The sequence below is a fragment of the Lissotriton vulgaris genome, chromosome 7 (assembly GCF_964263255.1).
Source record: "Lissotriton vulgaris chromosome 7, aLisVul1.2, whole genome shotgun sequence".
Lineage (NCBI taxonomy): Eukaryota > Metazoa > Chordata > Amphibia > Caudata > Salamandridae > Lissotriton > Lissotriton vulgaris.
The window spans coordinates 1,028,930,844-1,028,955,766 of record NC_141695.1 but is presented as its reverse complement, the minus strand read 5'-3'; the positions used below and the strand labels follow the sequence as shown (position 1 = coordinate 1,028,955,766).

The following is a 24,923-nucleotide window of genomic DNA, read 5'->3' as shown; positions in this document are numbered from 1 at the left end:
GTAGACACGTGTATTTTTCCTTTTATAGTCAATGAGCATGGTATTGCCCCGGATTTTAAATTCGGTGTGCAGAAATTGTGGTGTTGGTTCAGCCTCCTATCTGCATACAATTAACACAATCACTAATGTTGCAACGCATGTAGCAACTGAGGCACATAGACTAGTCAACCACAGACGCTCACGATCCATTGGTGACTGTTAATAAGTTGATCACTGTGAGCACAGATAAACGCGCTGTCATGCTATGGGAGAAACAACACCCAACAGCACACACCGGCATGTCAGAGCGACAAACCTCTGTAATCGCGCGAGACTCACGTCTTTCCTGTACAGGAAGAACAGTACAGAGCAGCAGCGTCTGTATCCTTCCGCATCTGAAACTTCTCCATTAGATTCCCGGAAGTAAATGAGGCTTCCAAACGGCTCGTGTAGACTCAGACCGAGAGCGGTATTCCACGCGCTGACCTCACACGGGCGGCGTGACGTACCGGGAGGGGCGACGCTGACAGGAGAGCAGAGAGAGGCATGCGTGCGTGCGCGCTCCGCGGAAGGATCTGTGCGCGGTGACAAAGCCCTGTGCGTGATGCAGTAGTCGTTGCTGCAGCCGGAAGGAACTGAATCAGAGTCCCGGTTTCGTGATAATCTCTGAGGAGAGAGTTCCCCCTGGTCCCCGCTGGTCTGTGTCAAACACAACTGTTCCAATATTACCGGCCGGCAGCAAGCACACCATGGCCCTGAAGAGAATTCACAAGGTAGGGTAATGCTTCCGCCGCCATCGCTCCCCAGCTCAGCCCTGGAAAGGGAGACCGGCCTGCTGTAGGCCTAACCCGGGAGGGGCGAAGAGAACAGGCTTGCGGTGGGGCTAGTCTGGGAAAAGGTGTAGTAGGCCGTGTCAGAAATGGAGCCCAGCATGGGATGGGCGTGGGACGAACTTGTCTAAACCGGGGTTTCGGTAGGCCTGACCGGGAGATAGCCCTGTCCGGGAGGATTGGTGGGAGCCCTGTTGCCCCCACGATCTAAGCAGAGTAGCGTTGCCTGGCGATGTTTGCGCCGGCTTTAGAGGGTCCGTGTCCAATCTTCCCGTGTCTCCTACGGATCTCGAAGGGTTGTTTATGGGCTGAAAGAGCCCCAGTCACCGCTGCTAGGTTGTCCCGTGTGCGCGCTCCCCGGGAGCGCATCGCGCGCTCTGTGCTGGCTTACGAAAGAGGAATGGACTTTGCTGATATAGTCTCGACATTGGACGTCAGGGTCGTCGGATCTGAACTGTAGTCTTATCCTTCTGGCGGGTGCTAAATGTTTGACAGACAGAATGACAGCTTTAATGTTTGGACCAGAGAACAGAGTAAAGTGACTAGAATTTTTATTGTGTAGTTAATTAAAACCTTTACAATATTGTTGCATAAAAACACTTGTTTTAAAACAAAAAGTACAAATTCTCGAGTGATTAAAAAGAAAGCTTTCTGGAAGTTCGTGTGTTTGATATAATTGTGGAAGGTATTTCAATGTGCCTGTTCGTTGCACTTCACGCTTCCGGATTCAGGCCATTGGTTTCCTTTTTCCCGGTGTTTTGTATTCGGTGCAGTGCCTTTTGACAAAATCTAGCGGCCGTACAAGCTGTCTGCAATGGATGACTCTTCAGTGCTGGCATGACGGCCGGGTGGCATGATCTAATTTGAAAAAAACGGAATACGTGAAGGAGGTAGTAACGTCAAGTTTTTCAACGAGAGACAAATGCACAATATGTGCGTCGTTGATTCTTCCTCAGGGTTATGGAATTTATTAAAATATCTACTTGTCCATGGGGCAGGATGCTTCATAAATCTACTTGTCCTGTAACAAAATCCACTTGTTCCTTTGATGCCATGTTGTGCGGCGACAAATTATGGCGGCAATCTCATTATATAAGAGCTCTTATATAGCCTCTCTGATTGTACCATAGCAGTGTTTGAATACTAGCAATCCCTTTATGTTGCTATGTTTCCGTAGATCTACATACTGGGACTGAAGGTAGTGGTAAACAATAGTTCCGGAGTTGGAATGTCCTTTTGAATCTGTGCAAACCTACTAACTTGCATGTTTTAAGGGTTTTCAACAACTCTTCTCCAATCTTTTCCAATACTGAGAAATGTTGGAAATTTACTCCTGACTTGGGGAAAAAAGTGGTTGGAGGGAAAATAAACTTGCAAACACTCAGGTGTTCGCATGAGCAAACCTACACATGCATATTTGCTCATGCTAAAATGCAGTATACAAATAATTTCTAGGAGTACTATTTCTTGCCCTACTGCTGTAAATTCTTGTGAATTCACGAATGCCATATAGCTGCCCTTAATGCAAGGACTTATACCAAGAGTGCGTGCACTTTTGAGACTTTCTTTAATAATTGGGCTCCTAATTTGGTCTGGCGTTAACCATGACCTTTTGTGTTTATTAACATTCTCTCTATATCGGCTGGCTTCACGGTGAGTGACAGCATCCTGCTCTTTCACGAGGAGCATATCAGCACACAAAGTAGTTTTGTTCAGTGCCAGTAACTAATGTGGCAGTGTGTGCTTTTTTGAGACCATAAACAATTTTTGCTTTTGCCAATGTTTGTTATATTGGTGAGGGTCCGGCAGCTCTCATATCAATAAGGTTTTACAAAAACCGTGTCAAAACAAGTCATGCATTGCCAAAACTAAAAAGCGGACTACCATTTCAGACCTACTGGCTTTGCCAATGCTTGTTTATTTTTGTTTCCCAAAATCTTATTGAAACTGGTTGCACTGATTTTCTAATATGAATGTTTTGGGGAAATACTAGCATGCATCAACACATTTTATAAAATGATGCTGAAAAGAAACGGTAACTGAAATTTTACTGTAGTTTAGCACAAAAAAAGTCCTACTTTCATTTTTTAGGAACACTTTTTATATTGAAAGTAAAGAATCATTAATCTTGCTTTCAAGCTTCTGTGAATATTTGCATCTAAACAGAGTATTCTGGGAGCATTATGCATAGCCTCATATTGCTTAACTTTGAAACAGTGTGTCCACATTTTTATACTGGAATTACTGTCAGTAGTGCAGTCAGAACTTACATTTACTGAGAGCACTCAGCCTAATAATAAAGGCTCTCAATGAATGAACCATAATTACAAGTTTGAACAGCATTAACATATGCACACAAATATTAACTTAACTGCAGGCAGTGCCCTTCCCTGATCCTTAATGAGGTACTGCAAACTGGCAACCAAAGGGTTTGCGCTGTAGGGGGTTGGGCCTGCGTGTCCCAAGGACAAAATGCATATTAAAACCTGTTGCCCTTGACCCCAAACAATATGTCCTGGGCGTCGGGCTATAGGAATTCCACATAGTCTGCAGTCAGGGGTCGACCATGTTTGCTTCCATTTTGGTGTGTGGTCTTTTAAGATGGAAGATCCCAGCCATAGATTTAGAAGAATTTTTTGGGTGGCCGTGGATATGTGGTTGACTAAATATGGTTGCGGCTCCATTTTCCCATACGTGGCCAACACCGTCCAACCGTGTTTCTTCTTTGCTGTTGCGGCTTTATCTAGTAACCATGATCTTCGCTTCGCAGTCCCTTTGGTCACGTTTTTGAAAGCCGCAAAGGTTTGGTTTGAGTAGGTATCCTTGGAGCTCATGAAGCAATCCTTCAGACTCAAGGCTGGTAGGTACTAGTTGACTGACCCACAAAATGTTTGCAGGAAGTGCACAGGCTCACAGACATGCCATAGTTGTAATTGCTAATCTGAACCCTGGCCCATTTGTCTTTGTTTTTGTTGTTGTTGTTGTTGTTTGAACACCCTTTATTAACTTATTTTTGCTATTTAAGTCTCTTAATGTTAGTATTTTTCCACGAATGTGCCTTGGTTGGGTTTTACTATTTTACATTAAAGGTTGTTGGTCATCCTTCTCTGGTGCCTTTCTCTTGTGTTTCGTGTTATTAATTAGTGTTCTGTACGACGGACTGTAATGTTTGTGTATCTTTTTCAATTCGCCAACTTTAGGTTCCAATCCTTTTTCTCCTTTACATTTTATAAGGCGCGCAGAAGTACCCTGTAATTAAAGTGCATAATAGTTATACAAGAAGTGTGCAGCCCACACTACTTTCCTCACCATCTCAATTTAGTGTGCGATACCTCCCCCAAGTTTCCAGTTCAACTTGTCGTTTCTCCATCTTCTCTTATCCATTAACTGGGAGATATCTTACTGGTGAACATATTTAATGTGTTCTGTTAGTTTGTTTCAACGCTGAGCTTAAAAGTTTTTTTTTTTAAAAACAATTTTTATTAGAGATTGTATACAACATGCAGGTCTCTGTAACCCAGAGATAGCTGCAGGACATGTAAGCTTCAACAAGTAGAGTACAATCCAGTTTACTGAGTAAATGAGGATCAAACAAATAGAGAAGCATAGACCATCAATGTAACCTCAACCCTCCCGCTTCTCCAACTCCCTCCCCCTCCCCCCCCAGTCTCCCTCCCTCGTCTCCACTTCTTACAAATAATCTGTGCCAAGTGCATGCACCCGTTTTCCATGACCCATCATATATCTACCAGGGGGTCCTGATCAGCAGGGGGTTCGAGCCACAGACCCCTAAAATCCGCCAATCGCTTCCAAATTTTAAAGTGTTTTCGTGGGCAGCCACGGGCAACAAAAATCGGCTGTTCCAGCCCCATGCAGAAATCGAGCCCCATCTTCCACGCTACAACAGTAGGAGCTCGCGTATTTTTCCAGTCTCTGGTCACGTCCCTCTTAGCCAGAGTAAGGCCCAACAACAGCAAATGTCTCTTATAGATATCCGCCCCCCCCTCACTCCCTTCAACACATGAAGGAGGCCTAGCTGTGGTGTACGCGGGAGTTCCCATCCCAGGACCTCAGACACAGTCCCACACCCCTCTCCAAAACCGAACCAGTACCGTACAGCTCCTCACCGTATGCAAAAATGTACCAACCTCAAGCCCACAACGTAATCAGTCCGGGGACGCTATCAGACCCATAGGCGCTGTCTAGTGAAATATACCCTATGGAGGTATTTAAACTGTATAAGCCAGAGAAGTATCGAAATGGCAGCCCCCTGGGGCCCCGCCAATGCCTCCCTCCAATCGTCCGCCTCTAACTCACCAACATCTGCCTCCCAGGACCCCCTTAGCTTCTGTGAAGGAGGGGGAACAATGAATAACTAAGGACTGATATATGTGGGATATCTTAAAGCTTTTGTTTTTTTGACTCTGTTTGTACATATCTATGATACTTAGCGTCTGTTAACATTTTCCTATATTGCCTCTAAGTATTTGAGGTGACATCATAGCCTACGAGGCATATTGGCTGTGTCTTCTGTACCACAGCTTAAAAAAAGCTTTGATGGGCAAAATGTGCTCAACACAGCGAGCTATGTGTTCACTAAAGTTCCACGGTTTAACGTTTTTCTTCTTATTACTGTAGACAGCGAAACATTGTAATTAAGTGATTGAACATTTCTTTTCAAAATACAATTTCATTAAGCTTATATGTGCAAAATGTTTCTAAATAAAATGTAGTAAAGCCATGTCTGGGTTCTACTGTCCCTTATATTATAAACTATTTGCTCTTCATTATGTCACAAGCACGTCTCAATGGCATGGCACACAGCCACCTGCTATTTATTTTCATAGTAATAGAGTATACATGGTGGGCAGTAATGTTTGCTTTGAGGTAATTAACACTATTATTAACATTGTGTGCCTGAATGTGAGACCAGTGTGTGTGTTTTTTTTAAAAAAAAATTTTTTTTTAAAACCGTGGAACCGATTTTTCTTTAACTTCCCAGATAGTTGGCTTAGGTAGGTGCAATTTTGTGAATAAGTTTGCTTATCAGCTAATGTGGGCCTGATCCTTGCTGTTTTTTGGTGTGTAGAGAAGTGAATTTTTAGCACCTTAGTGTTCTGCACATGTTCTTGGCGAGACTGGTTTGTGTGTTGCAGAGAGAAGGAATTAATGTTATAGGTGATATCAGTTACTATGCTTTTTGCTCTTAGAGAATTAAGTGAACCATAGCCCGCTGAGGAAAACACGGCCGTGTATTGGCTTGTTTTCGTACTTGCCCTTTTTAATGTTGACCATAGTCAATGCAGTCCACGCTGTATAAAATTCCCACCTAGACACTGCATCTCAATTGTTTTCAAACATTGTGCATCTCTGTTTAGTAGCTAACCGTAATTCAAGAATGGTTATTTGAATGCCTTCAAAATTTTACCAATAGGGGTAGTTATTTTTTGTGTGTGAATGAGGGGTTGGCTTTTGCTTATAGGTAATCTGACTTTATGGCAGGTCTGCAAAGGATTGCAGAGATTCAGGTCCTTGTTAACTGTTGATTGTAAAGTTGTGTTTTCCGTCCCTGCCTCCGAAAGAAAGGGGTGTCTTTGGCAACACATACAGACAAGGAAGGAAGCAGGTTGGTCCGGACTGCAAATGGGTAGCCTGTAAAGCCATTGTCAATATTCAATCCATTTTGCTCTTGTTTAGTGGTAACACATTAGTTTAGGATTGTGCGGATGCTGCTACAGTAATGTGAAATGGTATGTGATGTTTACATAGTCCTAGTAGTAGATCTATCCATCTTGATGTGGCCAATAGCACTCTTTTTATTATCCTTTTTATAAACCAAATTCAGACAACATTCAAAAGCTTTGTGTGTAAAAATAAGTGCAAACTTACTGCTTCTTTAAAGTGAAGCAGGCAATTGGAATCAGGTGCTTCTGGGGAAAAAAGGTGGAAGTGATTACTTGATCACCAGGATGCGCTATTACCTAGGTAATCAGAAAATGTAAGTTCGAGCTAGAATATTCAGTTTTATGAAAACGTCATGCCTTTGTCAGAATATATCTATGGCTATCTTTGCTAAAGAATAGATGCCGATCATAAGTATGGGAAGTGTTATAAAACCATGTTTATACAATATGAAGTCAATTATTCCTTAGTGAGAAAAGTATTTATAAATGGAGAAAGTTTGTGTGTGTGTATTTTTTATTTATTTTTAAATTTGCCAGTCTACCTAGTAGTGGCTTACCAGCAAATTCATTTCAAGATCAGATCGTATGATGTGCCTAGAAACCACAAAGCACTTTTAATGTGTTAAACATTGAAATTCAGAACCCACTACTAAGAAGAGTGTGTAAAGTACTGCTTAATAGAAGCTTGGCCAGCAAAAACCTTTTGCTCACATTATTGTACGTCTTAGTTTTGCAAAATAGAGCCAGAATGAACCGCATACAGAATGAACCGCATACCGTTTTGGAAATCCTTCGAACTGTTGGAGACTAAATGAGTTATGTGGATCCTGTGTACAGTTGTGTGAACACCAAGCAGTCCGTATTCTCACACAAACCTTACAGTAAGAATTTACAGGCAGTCCAACGTTACAGGCCACTCAAGGCAGTCTGTATCTCCATCTGTGCATAGAAACAATACTCTGATCATAGCAAAGATTGGGTAGCAGTGCCTTACAATGATAACTCTCTTCTGAGTTGTCTCCTTGGTTTCTTTAACTCTAGTCTGTTGTAACAAAAGAAAGATGTAAGGATCCTTCCGTGGGTAGTATAGATTCACAAGAAATCTGACACTCAAATTAATGTAAGAGCGCTGTTGACCTTGGGCAGGGTGAAGTTTGTTTAAGGTGGCAGGGAGCAGGAGCTTTGTACTGGTGTATGGGAAGCTAGTTGACTTTTGTGGTGCATACAACAGATCCTGTTAATAGTCTAGTATTTCCTCGGAGCAAACTCACCCAGCACTACATTGCAGAAGTCTAGAATTTAGTTGCTTTCTTGGTTACATGTAGTTTGTGGGCTTGCATACAGGCATTATTAGAAATAATAGGTCTGTCTGACACAGACCCTTTCAATCCAATACATATCATGTACTTAGACTGGTTTCTAAGGTCAGCCCACTTACAGCCATTGACTTTTATGTTCTTAGGGTACACAAATTTGACTATTTGGGTGCAAGTCTGGACGACTCCCACAAATGAGTGGCACTGGTACAGAAAAGTGCTATGTTTGCTATCTGTCCTGTCTCTCTCGCCCCCCCCCCCCCCCCCAGAAGAGATATGTAAGAGTCAACCATGTGGGGGAGCTATGTTTGAGACAGATTTATGGGGGCACTGTAATCTTAGTCTTGAAAAGGCTGAAAATGCCTTTTATAAAGTCCCTCTTGTAACTCCCCACTAGTGCGCCTACCCTGCCAATTGTATCCGACCTAATCCTAGGATCCATCTCTGACATTGCCATGTTGAGACCTATCCAAAATTGGATAAGACTCTGGACCAATGAGGATCTAGGTCCCTATAGAGATTGAGTCAGAAGTATGCTAGCTTACTACCATGTTGGTAAGATCCACGGTCTTGTCCATATAAAAAATTGACTATTTAAGCCAGGTTTGGAAGATTTTTGGCTGCAGCCTTCTGCATTACCCAAGGTGCTTGGTATAAGCTGAAAAACCAAAACTCGCAGGCTGTCACACAGCTCTGCACTGAAAGACCCAAGTGACCCCATTCTGGCAGATTTGTCATTCTTTTATACCGATGTTGTTAGCAAGGGCCCCTTAGACTATCTGTGTTATGCCCGCTTCGTGGGCGCTACAATCTTTCAGCGTAAAGCAGTCTGTTTCAAAGCAAACATAAGACATTTTACTTAACTTCTGGCACACAACTCTGGCTTGCATGGCTTCTTTGTTTGTCTTAAACTGAATGCTACAAATGTTTTTCTTCAGCTGGCCTCGCAATGCTGCCAAATGGCCGGAGGGAAGCCGGATTGGGGGCGGGAGAGCCTGGTGGGGGGCGGGAATGCAAGCGAGGGGAGGAGAAGTGTGGCAGGCGGATTAGGGAGATGCGCGTGCTTGTGTGGTGACGTGACCCGCTTTTGTGGTCACGTGACTCACATGCACTGTGGAAAAACCGGTTTGACGAGTCGATGGTCGGAGCACTTGAATTTTCGCCTATTACATTCGCAAGCGAATGATAGGCGAAACCTAAAAAGCCATGTTTCCTGAGGTTTGATTCAGCTTTTACTGACAGCAGAAGCATGAAAGTCGCATGCAGACGTATTTCATGCAAAATATGACTTCCGCATATCGTATACATGAAATGTTTCAATGTTTGGTATACTGTTGAAATATGGTATGCATGCGTGTGTAGAACCCTTTCCCTGATTATACAACCATCAGAGGAGGGAACCTATAAATTCAGCACAGAGTAACTAACAGGCATTTTTGTTGCTGCTCTGTAGAAGCCCGAGCCGTGTTTGTGTGCTATTTAGTTGTGCCTGAAAACAAAATGTACTGCGTTCTGGGTGTCTTGCTGCTGCTTCTCAGCGCTACTTCTTCCTCTGGGACAAAGTCTGCAGACAGCAATCGGACAACTCCCCGCTTCAGCAGCTCTCGTGACTGTCCCAAGTACGAGTTAGTATAGAAATACGATGTAAGAAGAGTGTCTTACTAAATGCTGATCTACTTTTTTTTAACGTTATTAAATATGTTTTTGTTTGTTTTTGTCCCAGTGTTCTCTAGCATCATAAGGCTCTGTGGAGATGTAGGTCCCACATGCGAGTGAAAACATGTTTTTCTTTTGTGATTTTTTTTTATTTTGTTTTACTTTTTATATTTTTACTATTTCTGAAATCAAAATATGTCCAATGCATTTGTTGTCGCTGTTGAAGGTTGTGCTTCTTTGCGGTTCAAACCAGGTCATAGTAAAGTGGATTGTTGGGAAAATAGCATGACTGTATTTCTCTAAAACATTTCTTTCTGGTGGTGTTGTTTTTCCAGTTTATTTTTGCAGAGTTTATACTCGCAGAAATGCATGGGTTACGCTTGGTCTCAAATTCACCTTAGTTGCGATGATGGTTCCTATTGCTTAGATTGATTGTAGTGTTTTACAGTTGTATATTTGTAACTGCCTTTGGATATCGCTTTGTTTCCCACACAAGATACCGAAGCCCATTATCGAGCACGTAGTGTTTGTTTGGAAGGACTGTATTTGCAGTGAGGTTTATGTTGGAAGCGTTTTGGAGTCGTGCAAGAGAGACGAAAAAGATGGTCTTATCTTATCATGTCTTATTCCACATGGCCTAATTTGGAGGGAAGAATAGAGAAAGCTTGTATCTTGTGCCTTTGTCGGTTGCCTTGATGTACTTTACAGGTCCCCTGTGAAAGAGGCTGTCAAATATCTTGGTGGACTGCTGAGGGAGAGTAGGTGAGATAACGAGGCTGAGATTTTTTCACTTCTCGACGTACTTGAATTGAACAAATAGGCAGGTTGTTGAGAAATGAGCGTAACGTGGTAGTTTTGTAATTTTAGTTAATTTATAGCACATTGCTGTTCTGAACTGGACTCGTCCCTGCTTTTGTATCTGATACTTGAGGTTGCACTGTAATTTTGGTCTGACTCTAAACACTTTTAGATAATTGGTGACCTCGTGCTGGCACAGGAGACTCAACACACTCCTTCCAGAACATACAACAAGCATTTGCAATGCTATTGGTCTCGCATTTACGCGAGTTTAAGCTATTGGCATTGTAAATGGCAATGCCTTTTATTTATGTTTTAAAAACCAAAACATTAATAAAAGGTAATGTCGTTTACGATGCCAATAGCTCAAACCTGCGTTAATGCGAGACCTATTGCATTGCAAATGCTTGTTTTTCTTGATGTTCAAATGTGTACCTGAGTATTAGCAATACCTGATGATGGTCATCAACCCTACTGCATGTGCACTTTATGTAAAATTCAGATTGGGCATGTTACCATTGGCTAAATTTACCATTCCTGGTCGAAAAAGGGAGATTTATCGAATCTGTGCCAGAGTGGTTGTCCAGTTCCAGGAAATATTGACCACTTGATATTTTTCTGTCAAGTCTATGTTGACCCACGCACACCCTGGATTATTCCCCTTTGTAAACTTCTTGGGTTTAGGGACTGCCACTCACCTCTTAGAATATGCAAAACCAACACCAGAGATTGTGTGGTGTATTCAACCGCTAGATACCTGTCGGCAATATGGTACCTTAGGTCGAATGTTATTTAGGTCGAGCCTAGCGATAGTGCGCATGCGCTGCGTTCTCTGCGAGGCATGCTGCATTGGAGTAAGCACTGGAAACCCCGCCCACATTTATCATTGGTGTGTCATGGTCCTTCGTAAATGCTGGCTTCTGATTTGGAAATAGGCTCGTTAGTCCTTCCTTGTCTGCATTTGTTACCTCCCATAACTACTAGACCTTTTACTCTGCTTGTTACACGGTTTGCCTTATGAGTGGGTGAGCACTGTTTTCTTTGTATTTGCAGCACGCTATGTGGGCTTTTACTATGGGGCCACAGGCACCACTTGCTTGACGGGCCGCACAGCTCGCCCATATCATCATTAAAAAAAAATATATGTATATTTATTTTTATACATGAAAACGGGCAGTTTGTGTCTTGTTATTAAATGATTCCAGAGCGGCATCCTGGCAGGAGTAACGGCGGCCAGGCCTATCTTATGGTTAGTTGCGCTGCCACATGCGGCTGCATGCCTTTTTTTACTCTTCATTTACTTTGGTTAAAATCGCTGCACTCTTGCTTTAACTGTAAATATCTTGAGCTAATGCCCTGGTGCTGCAATTGCTTTAAAAGTAAAGAAATCGAAAAACAAGTTAATTTTTTTGTACTTTTTAACCAATCTTGGCACAGTGCTTTAGCAGAAGATGTTTCAGTTAAAGCACAAGTGTGGCAATTGTAACCAAAGTAAATAGAGAGGGCGGGGGTGGGGGGTTTGGGGGGGGGGGGGGTGAGGTAGTGCGGCCACCATTTTTTCTCCTAATTTACTTTGGTTATAATCTCAGCACTTGGGCTTTAGCTTTGAACATCTTAAGCTAAAGCGTGGTGCCGTGATTGCTTTAAAAGTAAAGAAATACTAAAGTGTTTTTAGGTCTCGCGACCTATCGATTCGCGCGAGAATTCATGTCGGCAAAACACAAGTCAAACCAAGGGCTTTCAGCCCCGCGGTTTTCTTGCAGTTCACGTGTATCACGTGAGCAAACATGCACGCACATCGCATGCAAGCCCAGCCTCTCGCATTCCCAGGCTCTCCTCCCACACCTCACGGACATCTGTTCATTTCTCCTCCCCCTCCCCAGCCAGCTTCCCCCAGGCCCCTGCTGCTTCACACCCTCATTGCCGCTCGGCCCCCTCCCATGCCCGCCGTGTCGAATTTCTCCTCCCCCCTCCCCTTCTCTGCCTTGTTTTTTTAATGTCTTACTCTCCTCTGTCCTGCCAAACCTATTTCCTTTTTTCCCCTAAGCAAACTCACTCTCTTGCTACACCTCCCTTTTTCCTGCATTCTGCCCATGTTTTCCTCTCATCCTCTTCAGTCCCCTTCTGCCCTCTATCAAGCCGACTCCCGCATTCACTCCTCTCCGTTGACCCATGCTCCTCCTCTCTCGCCCTCAACTTACCCAGTATTCTCATCCCCTCCACTCCATGCTCCCCTCGGCCCACCTCACGCCTCTTCCTGCTGACTGCTCTCTGCTGCTTGCCCTCAGCTTCCAGAATCTCCCTCCTCTCTCGTGGTTCCTGGAAACGCTTCATAGACTGGACTGGCATCCCGGCAAATCCCGACAGCCAGATTCACCACGTGCCGGGGTCGAGCAGATCAAAAAATCACTGCACTGTGCCTGGATATCTTTTGAAGGGTCTTAAAGCGCTGTCGGGCACGCTCAATGCTGCAGACAACCAGTTTGTTCATCTTTACAGATTTCATTCGTGTGGTATTAATATAACATTCTTGTGGTCTTTCTCTATGCGCCTGAAGACTAATATTTATCAGACACTAAACCTTTCATCTGATTTCAAATGGATACCACGCTTTTTAATGTATATCCTTAATTTCCATTAGCCTTTTATTTTTTTCCCTTCATTTCTCCCTCCGTTTTTTTTTTATTATTCGTTTTATTTTTGCAACCATCTCGCACTCTCGCGCACGGTGAGATATGTATTTAAACAGGACGTTTTGTACAAACATCACACATTACAAACGAATGGAAATACATTCTTTGTCATGAAAAGTAAAAGCGGGTGTGTCGAGTTACTTTTTTTTCTTTACTTTTGTGAACACTTTGTGTGATAAATCTGCATCACAAGCCTCATAAATGTAAGATGCGGCTGGGACTAGGGTGAGCCAGTTCTGACGTCAGAAAGGGTGGTGTCCCCCGATTGGCCCCAACCGGTCCCCGGAAGAGAACAGAACAGTTACGGAAAAAGACACCCTCCAATCTTCAAACTACCCTTCTCCCCAAGCCATGCCGCACTTACTCACGGGCCTTATCAAAAGTTTAATATGTTATATTTCCATAATATTTCGTTTCATTGAAATGATTAAAAAAAATAGCTGGGTCCATGGCAGGCTAAGCCTCTGAAAGGAATGAATGGATTTCAAACTTTGAAGCGAAAATTATTATTATTAGTATTATTTTTAATGATCACCACCCAAATGTTTACTAATTTCCAACAATAATGCTAACGTCCATTTCTTTTGAAGAGATTGAAAAGACGTTCTTCCTGGATGTGTGCAGTACAGTCGGAATCCCACAATTATAAATGCAGATTTGAACGCGGGCAGAGTGGTAAGAAAAGGTTTATTGCAGGCCTCTGAAGCAGAGAGACAACCAGTGCTTTCTCTGCTCGATTCACGCATACAAATCATTTTTAAGCCTCAAATACCTTATTTTTGATGCCACAAAAGGTTCAAAACCGGAGGGGATATAATAACACCATATCGTGCTTGTGTTTCTCTTATTGTTGACTTATATTCTGTCAGTATCATTCTAAACACAATATTTCATTAAAGGTGTGAGTCGCTGCCATTCCCTCAATTTTCTTGTGAGGACTCTGTCGCTAACTGTTTCCACCATCCAGCAGGCAAAAAACCTGCATAATTCCGCGTAACCGATTACCAAAGGTGCTCTCAAAAAGCCTCACACATAACATGTTAATTGAACACGACAAATCGTATTGTACATCCTCTCAATAAATCCTACACAGTTTCCGAAGCATGGTCTAGTCGTTAAAACTCTTTGCTTCCGCCACAGACCAGGGTTCGAGTCCCAGGCTCAGGAGTCAGAACAATACGTTTTTTTTCTCCCTGTGTTTGCATTTATTGAATGCTAATAATGCAGTAAAGCACTGCCCCTCACCAAGCACTGCCACCAACATTTTACCTCCAGTGACTTGATACTCTGACGTGCAGCACATCTGCTGCAAACAGCTCATTCCCAGGCCCCTGCTGCTTCACACCCTCATTGCCGCTCTGCCCCCTCCCATGCCCGCCGTGTCTGATTTCTCCTTCCCCCTCCCCTGCTCTGCCTTGTTTTTTTAATGTCTTACTCTCCTCTGTCCTGCCAAACCTATTTCCTTTTTTCCCCTAAACCAACTCACTCTCTTGCTACACCTCGCTTTTTCCTGCATTCTGCCCATGTTTTCCTCTCATCCTCTTCAGTCCCCTTCTGCCCTCTATCAAGCCGACTCCCGCATTCACTCCTCTCCATTGACCCATGCTCCTCCTCTCTCGCCCTCAACTTACCCAGTATTCTCACCCCCTCCACTCCATGCTCCCCTCGGCCCACCTCACGCCTCTTCCTGGTGACTGCTCTCTGCTGTTTGCCCTCAGCTTCCAGAATTTCCCTCCTCTCTCGTGGTTCCTGGAAACGCTTCATAGACTGGACTGGCATCCCGGCAAATCCCGACAGCCAGATTCACCACGTGCCGGGGTCGAGCAGATTAAAAAAATCACTGCACTGTGCCTGGATATATTTTAAAGGGTCTTAAAGTGCTGTCGGGCACGCTCAATGCTGCAGACAACCAAATGTAGACATAGCTGCGTGTGGACAACTTCACAGGACAGCAGAAACACCGCTTCAGGTATAACAAAAGCACACATATAGAAGACAAAACCAGCACTGGCGTTGCCAATAGGTCTCGCAGTAGGAAAGTTGGAGCTATTACAATTGCAAATAACAATGCTTTTTAATTTTGTTTTCATTTTAAAAACATAAAGGGCTTTGTTATTTGCAATTGTAATAGCTCCAACTTTCCTACCGCGAGACCTATTGGCAACGCCAGTGCTTGTTCTATTTCCTTACTTTTGAAGCAATCTGTGCACCCGTGCTTTAGCTTAAGATGTTTACAGCTAAAGTGCTAATCCCGCAGTTGCATTGCAAATGCTTGTATTAACTTCTTGTGGCGTAAGAATGAGACACTTGCTCCTGCCTTTGCTTTGATTAAGAGGACAACAAAACGAATCTCCTGGCTCCCAAACTCAGCCTTATGGCAGGGGCAAAAATGCTGCTTCCAAATTTGAATCGACATCGCTCTGCAATACAATAGGTATCGCTTTTGCCAAAGTTTGAACTATTGGTATTGTAAATTACATTGCCTTTTTAATATTATAAAATGCATTGCCATTTATAATGACAATAGCTCAAAATCTCGCAATTGCAAGAACTTTTGCATTGTAAATGCTTGTTAAAATAGTAAGATCATTAGAGATGCATTGTTAGACTGAAATTTCCCATACGTTTTAGTCTTCCTATAAATAATTTCTCAAAATGAACTTGCACGTTTTACTACATCTCTATTTTAAAGATTTTATACTATACCTTTTTATGGTTTTTATTGAATTGAAAAAATGGAAATATGATGATGACTTTTGTGTTTTGCCTCCTGCAACGTTTGGCTTGAAACATTGTCAATCACACATTGGACCAGCTCACAGGCAATTGGCATTCTAACCTTATTCCCAAAGACCCCTGGGAAGTCCCTGCATTCCATCGCGTGAAGAACTAGTTTCTCTCCCCCTCCTGATCCTGTCTCAACTCCAGTTCTAGGCTTTTATGTTTAATAATGGGCATGGAACTAACTCTATAAACATGTACTTGTCAAATGGATGAGATTTGGTCAGAGCTCAGATAAATAGCCTCTCTGATTATGCCGTGGTTCATATTATGAGATTCTGGGTTCTAGCAAGGCATTGATTTTGCCACTTTTCCACAGATGGGGACTGGAAGTAGTTGGAAAGCAGTAGTTTTAGGGTTGAAATGTGATTGTACACACCTGCAAATTAATGTGATTAAGGGTATCCAAAAACTTATTCACACACTGGGAAGGTTGGAAATGTACATCTTACAAGGTCACACTCGTTACTTTTTCCTGAAGTGAGTGGGAGTTGCAGGACATTGGAGGTGTGGGGGGAGTGTATGGAAAATTCGCTTGCTGTCGGTCTGTAGATTTTTGCTGGAGCAAACAAACATACATTTTTTTTTTTTGCAGATGCAAAAACGAAATTCACAGAAGCTTCTTAAAAATGTTGGTTCCAGGTCTACTTCTGTAAACTCTTGTGAACAATTCGAGGACCTACACTTGCAGGTGTTCTTTTGTGCCTTTTTTTTAGAAATTGTTCCCCTGATTAATTTTCATATTGCTCATAGCGGTTTTGCACTGATTCTCCATGAACATGTTGGCCTTCACCTCCAACAGTATATGAAGGGCGTTGGTCATACACAGAATAAATAGAAATTCCACACATCTCTTTTTTGGGGGTGGTGGGCACTGTTCCCTGTAACCTGCGCGGCTGCGCTCGCGCCCACCTCGGTTCTCCTGAGCGCGCAGTGCTGTGTGTGAAGCGCGCGCACACAGCACATCCCGATAGAGCGTTCCTGCGCCGTAAGGAATAAAATGCTACTGCACTGGCTGCCTTTCTATTTTAAATAGTGCGCAGTTGTAATGCTGATTGTGGGCCTTTTGAAAGTATTTGTGTTAATCACAGTGCCCATCAAGGGTTGCATTTAACAGAAATACTTTCAAAAAGCAAACAATCAGCCCCACCGATGCGCTCTATTTAGAAAAGAAATGCAGCAAGTTTACAATCAATCATCTGACAGCACACGTTCGTGCTTTCAAACTTGCTGCATTTCTTTTCTAAATAGAGGGAAGCTGTGGGGCTGATTGTTTGCCTTTTGAAAGTATTTCCGTTAAATGCAGCCCTTGATGGGCGCTGTGATAAACATAAATACTTTCAAAAGGCCCATGTTCAGCAGAAATCACTTACTGTTGTTCTACAAGCTTCTCACACCCATTCGCATCACTCCTTGAACCTGGTAATTAATTGACCATCCGTTCCCTCCCAGGTTTCCCCGCGCTCACTTTAAGGACTGCAGTGTCTCACAGGTGCATTCCACCAAATACATGCAATTAACTGTGTTCATACCCAGTAAGTGTACCTTTATCACTTGTCGTCGTGCTTTGTCCTTGCACCTTACGTGCTCTCATTTCTTGATTAGAGTTCATAACGGCTTCCATATCAGCGCAGCTGCGTTCAGAATTTTCCTGTCATTCTTCACAACAGCGCCACTCCCTTCCCTGACTGTATCTAATTAATTATGAACTCCGAATGTTGCCCAGTTCGCAAGTGCATTCTTAACTGTCAGGTCTGGTTTACTCTGTTTTTCCGACTACTAATTATGACCCTCTGACCCTTTTTCGTTTTCTTAATTACCAAATTTTTTTTAATGACGATTTACTCTATGATATGCATTGTATGCATGAGCTAAATATGCATATTTACTCAATAGGGAGCCTTTAAAATTAAATAGTGACTTAACTGTGATAAATATATCCAGGGATCAGACTATGTTATATTTATTATTTTTTCCTTCCACCCCCCCCCCCCCCCTTCCAATGATTTTAGATTCAGCTTGCTCACCAATGTTTGTCCTGATGATGAACTCAAATAAATGAGTTCAAAACACTGTCGACCCCCAACAACATAAACTCCTTTTACTTTGTATAACTTTTCGAAGGAGTTCGCACTACTGTTGTCAATGCGATGTTTTATTTTAATTTCACCTTCACTTTTCACACCACGCTGCTTGTCACTTATTATGTGAGCTCCTGAATACTATTGTTTTTGAAAAAAATCCTGTATATACTTGACCCTACGATTTCCTTTGTATATTACTTATCACTCCCTTTCCAATAATTAATTTCCCACATTCAATTGTTAGTGCCCCCCCAGAGGGTCACTCCTGAATGGACCTTTAGGCATCATCAAAACCATTGTTTCCATAAACAGCGTAGACAGATAAGGTGCATTGTTGGTGAGTGGTGGTGAGGGAATTCATGTAGGAGGAGGAAATGGGGGAGGGGGCGCCACTGTTGCATAGTGTGGATCAGTGCTTGGGCCAGCCTTGGCTGGGAGTGTTAGCCCCCCCTGAAGTTCGGGTCTAGTTGGTCCCCCTGATCACAGCATCCGTCATGGGCTGCATTTAACAGAAGTGCTTTCAAAAGACAGCCCTGCATTTAGAAAAGAAATGCAGCAAGTTTTATATAGGGCGAACTCAACCCAAAGGCATTGGAGCGATTTACATGATTTTTTATATTTATTTGGCCCTTAGACTCAAAACCCATCTCTTAAGACGGCAGCTCGAGTATTAAGCTACAACCTCTACCACAAGAGCAGAAGCATTTTCAATATTCTATACAGCTTTATGCCACAAACAACCATTGACAAAGCCAATAGTCCTGGCTTCTGGTAGGTGTAATGTTACTTGTATTATATATCTGGAAGCAATGACAGAAGAAGCTAAATATCAGTCTAGTAGCACACTATGCTAAGCACAGATTTTTAGCTTAATTGCTTTTTAAACCTCGCCATTAATTGAAATGGTCACGCCTCTTAGAGAGACCCCCAGTTTTTTCATCCTACTTATTTATTTATATCGTTTTATAGAGCACAAACTTGATCCCGGAGGATATCAGCCCTGTTCCACAAGCACGGTCGGGTTCTTGGCGCACATAGCCTCTGCTGCAGTGCACAGAGACCTTAATCTGCCGCACACAGGGGAAAAAATTAGAGGGAACATTGATGGTGGGGGTATATCCTGCTAACAGCACACTGCTACGTGGTCTTATTCACTGTGCATCATCCAGCTCCTTCTTTTTTGTGTTCAGTATTCTAAAATGGCCATTGGCCCTCATGTAACAGGATATTACAAAAAAAAGTATAACAAAGATTAGCATCATTCAGTGGTTTCTCCTCTAAACAGTAGCAAAAACAAACTAGGATTGATAAAGCCAACTTCTGTACACCAGTGAAATTCATGCGAACATTTGGCTTTGACAGTGCTTGTTTATTTTACTAGGGTCATTTTGAGTTGGTTTGATGCGAATGCTTGATTTATCTATGCATAGATACGTATCCAGTAGGAATCTGATACGGGTGGCCGAGCCAACAAATTACAGGTGACCCAAGTGTCTGGTTTGGCTCTCTGAACCCGCTTGCAAGTCAAGCCTTGAAAATGCATGCCTTATAAATCATACATCATAACATAAAATATGACAATGCCTTTCATTTATGTTTTAAAAACCAACACGTAATTAAAAGGCATTGCCATTTACAATGCCAATAGCTCAAACTCTCACAACTGCGAGACCTATTGCCTGTTCTCTGGTATCCTCATTGCCTACTTTTGCTCCTATTCTCTTTTCCTTCTGACTTAAAGTGGTGAATTTGAAGTTTCACTGCAGTTGCTTTCTCAAAGAAGTACAATTGAAAGTCAAATTAAGCTTTTTAGGAATTTGGTATGCGTACTGATAACCCAGTGAAGCCACTGCTTTTGGGGGTGAGATTTCTTCTTAAAAGTGTCTGAAAGGCATCTTTATTTTACCAGCTCCTTCCGTAATTTTGTGACCTAACCATATGCATATTATGGGCTCGACCCCCAGAAGTTGCCTGCAAAACAAAGCTTGCAGCCAAATCCAAGGTTTTCTAGCCAGTGTGCCATGCCTAGTGTCTAGTAGCAAAATGAATGAAATGTGCTGCCTTGGCTCTGACTGAACACATTTATAACTTGCATATTCTACTGTGTTCCTTGGGGGTCTTACATAGAAGGCACATCTTGGCCTATAAACTCCCAGCAAATCTGTTCAGTGGATCTTACTTGAGACCTATTGCTATTATGCAAACTGGTGTAGTTGGTGTCTGAGTCAAAGTTTTCATTGGATATTGTCCAGCAAGCTTTGGTGCAAATAGATTTGCTGGATGTATTGAACATTCTGTTGAGAAAGTTAGTAACTAGCAAACCAGTGATAGTATTGTCGCCCTTATTTCGACCTCATTTCAAATACTGTCTAATAGACAATAATGATTCACTTAGACAGTAGTATATCAAAAATATTTGATTGTTTTATTTTTCATTCTATTTATTTACTTTTGATATTTTTTCGATATTAGAAAAGAGTCTATATTTTTTGTTGATTGATTCATAAAAGGACATATATAATTCATAAAAATGTTTTTTGTTAATGAGTATTGTATGTCACTAAATGTCATTTTTATGAATTATATATGTCCTTTTATGAATCAATCAACAAAAAATATAGACTCTTTTCTAATATCGAAAAAATATAAAAAGTAAATAAATAGAATGAAAAATAAAACAATCAAATATTTTTGATATACTACTGTCTAAGTGAATCATTATTGTCTATTAGACAGTATTTGAAATGAGGTCGAAATAAGGGCGACAATACTATCACTGGTTTGCTAGTTACTAACTTTCTCAACTTGTGTTTATATATTCCCTACGATTAGCAAACTAACTAGTATGTAGGGGTCCCCATTCTTTTCAAACTATTGTATTGAACATTCTGATCACACCTTCAGTTGCTTGGTCTACACAGTTATCAAGGCCACGTCATTGCCTGAACTACTTCCTTTCTGATTTAACTGAACCTTGTAGATTATATTGAGAACGTTCTGGTCTCCGAGCACCTCCCTATGCACTATTGGAAGACGTGTAAGCATCTGCCGACTAATCAAAACAGCATGCAGTGTCTTCATAACTCAGTAATACTATTGAATCTACAGGAGAAGTTGTTAATTTTCCCACTACCAACATATATGCCTGATTTGTTAACCTTTTTAAAATTCTTTGAAGCATAATAAGTGCTAGTGGCCTTTTTAAATGGTCTATCTTCCTTATTTCCCTATTACCCAGGAGTACCATTAGACGCGGATGTGCATGATATTGTTTTTTCTACTTTTGCCAGTGTGACTGCAGTTCTTGAGCTATCAATGTACCAGGTTTATTACCCCCATTGATGGAAGCGTGTCCTCATTCTAGTGAGTATGTAATTAGCTCTTTCGAACTCTAGTGTGTGTAATTGACCAAATGGAGTGATTTTGAATAAATAAAACCAGACAAAAATCCAATCCATAGACCTGGAGCTATGCAACTTTAAAGATTTCAGTGAAAATGGAGCCAAAGAGCACAAAGCACTGACTCTTCCAATATGGTCACGCCGGATTGGGAAGAAGTAGCAAGTTCGGACTGACTGCAATGCATTAGTTCTGAGGTGCTGTGATGTTGTGATGTGAGGTCCTTTGTAGTTGTCGAAGATCCAGTCGATAGGGCTTGCGATGCAAAGTTTGGCATCAAGAATGCATCACACTTAGGAAGAGCTGCAATTTGGAGCCTGGCACAGTCGTTGAGGCTGCCGTCGTTGAGGGACGCAAGGTCCAGTGACGAGAATGCGTCGCAAAGCTGCAGTTCCAAAAAGACCGCAGGTTGAGAGGGTGATACTGGTCTTTGTGGCAAATCTGATATGCAGCAGAGTAGCTGCTCCGGTACCGCTGGATCCACAGCGACTGGAATAGCACCTTGGGCCCACTTCCAAGGGTCCAGGATTGTGGCGGAAGTCTCGCAAATGGCAGAGTCCAGGTGCTAGGGTAGAGGTTGGTCGAGCCTTCTGTCCCTAAAGACAGGAGGCCAGCCAACTTTCCCTTGAAGTCCCTTTGGGGTCATGTGTTCACCAGAGGCAGGTTCAGTCCTTCTTATCCAGGCAAGAGGGCAGCAGGTCAGCACAGAGGGGCAACAGTCAGAGTGGCCGCCCTTTCAGCAGCACAGCAGTCCTTGAACCAGGCAGTGTTTCCTCAGGTCCCGAAGTTAACTGAAGAGTTGGTGTCTGAGGTCCAATATTTATACACAGTTGTACCTTAGAAGTGGAGAGTAGTTTCTAGAGCCAGGCCTTAGAATTGCACAGGTGCCCTGCCTTCCTGGCTCTGTCTCAAGACTAACTACAGGGGGTATGAAGCCATTTGTGTGTAGACAGGGCACAGCCTATTCAAGTGCAAGTAGGGTTGTGCTCAGCTTCTCCCTCCCACCCTGCCAGTGCTGGCCCATTCAGGCACATAAAAGCTCCTTATTGTGTGTGGCTGACTAGGAGGAAAACGCAAAGCCCACCTGTCAACTAAACCCACTCATTTGACTCTTAGACAGGCTGCAGGCACTAAATGGCTAAGGCAGGAAAATGCCACCTTTCCTTTCTAAAAGTAGCACAACAAGAAATCTAGCTACCACTTTCTCTGCTGTAATCTACTTAAACATACGAGGAACCTTTACCTGAGTTATCAACCATTCCATAATTTTTTCAAATGCCATATATGTCAGAAATAGATAAAACACTTTTTTTTTTGTTTCAAGCCAATACATAACAAATTATAAACATGATAAACCACAATACATGGACACAACTTTAAAGTAATACACCAGTCAGTCTTTTCATGATCTTAACAAATGCAGCATTCCCATTGTACATGATTTAAACAGTCCTTTTTAGGTGTCGCCTAGTGATGCAGTGCCATGCGCTGCTCGCGTAAGTGAGATCTATTGTTGCCGCCTAGCTTGGCAATGCGGGACAGGATGGGTGCACGCGCTCTTGAAGACATCAGCTTTGGTGCGCTTGCTCTTGGAAGACATCAGCTGTGCACGCGTACGGCTCAGCTCGCGCGTTATCACAACGCCTGTTCGCACCATACGTGTGCACATCTTGACGGTGCCCAGACATGCCATGTGCACGCTCACTGCATCTCTTTGAGACAGCCGATGTGCACACTCGTGGCGTGGGCCCGCTAACAACATGGGCGCCGGCAATGCATGCAGTTACTCTGGGACTCACTGGCTCGGTCTGCAGGTTCACTGGCCGTTTCTTGGCACGCTGCGAGGCTCTCCTCACCACTCGGGAGTCCCGTCCAGTCCATCAGCAGTATGTGAGACAGGTTACAGGGATGCAAGCCTGTGCCATCTCCACCAAGGCAAGCAAACAGATTGAGCGAGTGCCTGTGCAGCATCACCTCCAGCCCGTGGGACTGCAGTGAGTTACATGGGGTGGGGGTATGGGGTAGGGGATCTGTGCCATGTGTGCTCAGTGACTGCAGGGGGTCACTCCATTGCCAGGCTGTGCTAGCCCGAGCGAGTGGCAGGTTGCCCAGCAGGGTGCTGTATGAAACTATTGAGTTGTAAATTTGCCAATTCTGGCCCATTTAGTGCATGTGGGTTCCTTTCCAGGCCTCTGGCGTTTTCTGGGCGAGCACAGGTTAACAGCCATTCTGTTTATCGTACTGATTCAGTCTATCATTCGCATGCCCGCACCGTTCGGATTCCCGGAAGTTCCCCTGGTTTCCCCATTAGTTCTATGTGTGATGTACGCATCTAGTGTGTTGTGCGGTTCTGACTTACCTGCTGCAAGCATGCTTATGTGAGTGTGGTATTTGCATTGTTTGTGACAGTGTTGTACCGCCATCTTACTCTCAAGGGAAATGGAAATATAGCTGTGTCGCATAAACAACCGAGGAACATTTGAATGGAAACAGGTCTCACTTGTACGTCACTACAGCAGCTGCTACGTTTATGCGGAACCATGTCCCAGCCCCCTAAAACCAGCAAGAGAGGCTGCTGTCCCAGCCCGCAGTACTGTGGTGGTATCCTGGCCATCGTGGCGGTGCCACGGCGGGTAATAAATTGCTGAGGGCCTTCTGTGTTTGGATGGTGAGTGGGAGGCGGGCAGGGGGGCTGCTGGGTCACGTGGGACGTGCGCCTATTAAACGTTTAGCCGTCCCAGAGCAGAAGCCCCATGGTGTCCGGTTACAGAAATCAATACGTTCCCTATGTGTTCCTCTTAGCACTCCATGATCCACTATGGATGAGGATCTCTCTGGCACCCCAGGGGCACACTCCGCCTTCTGACCCCTGAGTCTCAGCGCTAGGCCTCGAAGCATGCACGGCCTCACAGCATTGCATCCCTGTTCCCACTTTCTCTCTCGTCACCAGGTTTCTGACACCCCCTCCCCACACAAATATATCTGCTACCCCCACCCCCCACGTTTCTGACAATCCTCTGAGTTTGACAGATGTGCTTTCCAGGGAGCAGCAGGATGGGGGTGTGGAATTCTGCTTAACAGCAGAAGGTCAGAACAGGGCTCGGGTCTACAGGAACATGTGGGGGAGGGGGCCAGTGTAATAATTTGATGGCATCACTGTTGTACTCCACCTCCTTGATTGGTGTGAAAAGACGCTATGTATGTGTTGATTGTATTACTCGCCTCCGACCCCTTTGTCTTGTAATCATGTAATTATTCTTGCTTGTTATTCCTACTTGATGTCAATATTGAATTTATTACCTTCCTTCCATCCTTTTGTAAAGCGTTCTGATATCCTTCGGGATCTTTATCGCTCTATATTAAACTTTATAAATCAATAAGAAAAGGCACAGCGGATAAGGCTCCCTCTACCTTAATGACCCCATGCCATCTGCCGAGCCATGGAACACAGGCCCAGGTGCAAGATTACAGCCTGTCTAACTCAGCATTACAGAATACCCGTGGCCAGGATGAAGGATGACCTCGTAGCCCAGTGGCATAAATGTGCATTGTGATGGGGCTACCTATCGTAAGACTCAGGTCTTACACTGCCAGGCTTCGAGGGAGCACATAGCCTGCTGGGTGGGAAAGTCCAGGGCTCGAAAAAAAAAAAAATGGTACTAGTCCTGCAGGACTAGTACCTTAAAAAATGTCCTCGACCTAA

At 43.3% G+C, this 24,923-nt stretch overlaps 1 protein-coding gene across 1 annotated transcript in view; it reads left to right on the top strand.

Moving 5' to 3' along the window:
• Nucleotides 1–329: 329 nt before the first annotated feature.
• The window catches only part of UBE2D2 (ubiquitin conjugating enzyme E2 D2), a 274,893-nt gene continuing 250,299 nt past the window's right edge, over nucleotides 330–24,923 (top strand). Inside the window, exon 1 of the mRNA XM_086931459.1 lies at nucleotides 330–752. Coding sequence (XP_086787585.1) covers nucleotides 729–752 — 24 coding nt within the window. The 5' untranslated portion in view covers nucleotides 330–728. The remainder of the gene's footprint in view (nucleotides 753–24,923) is intronic.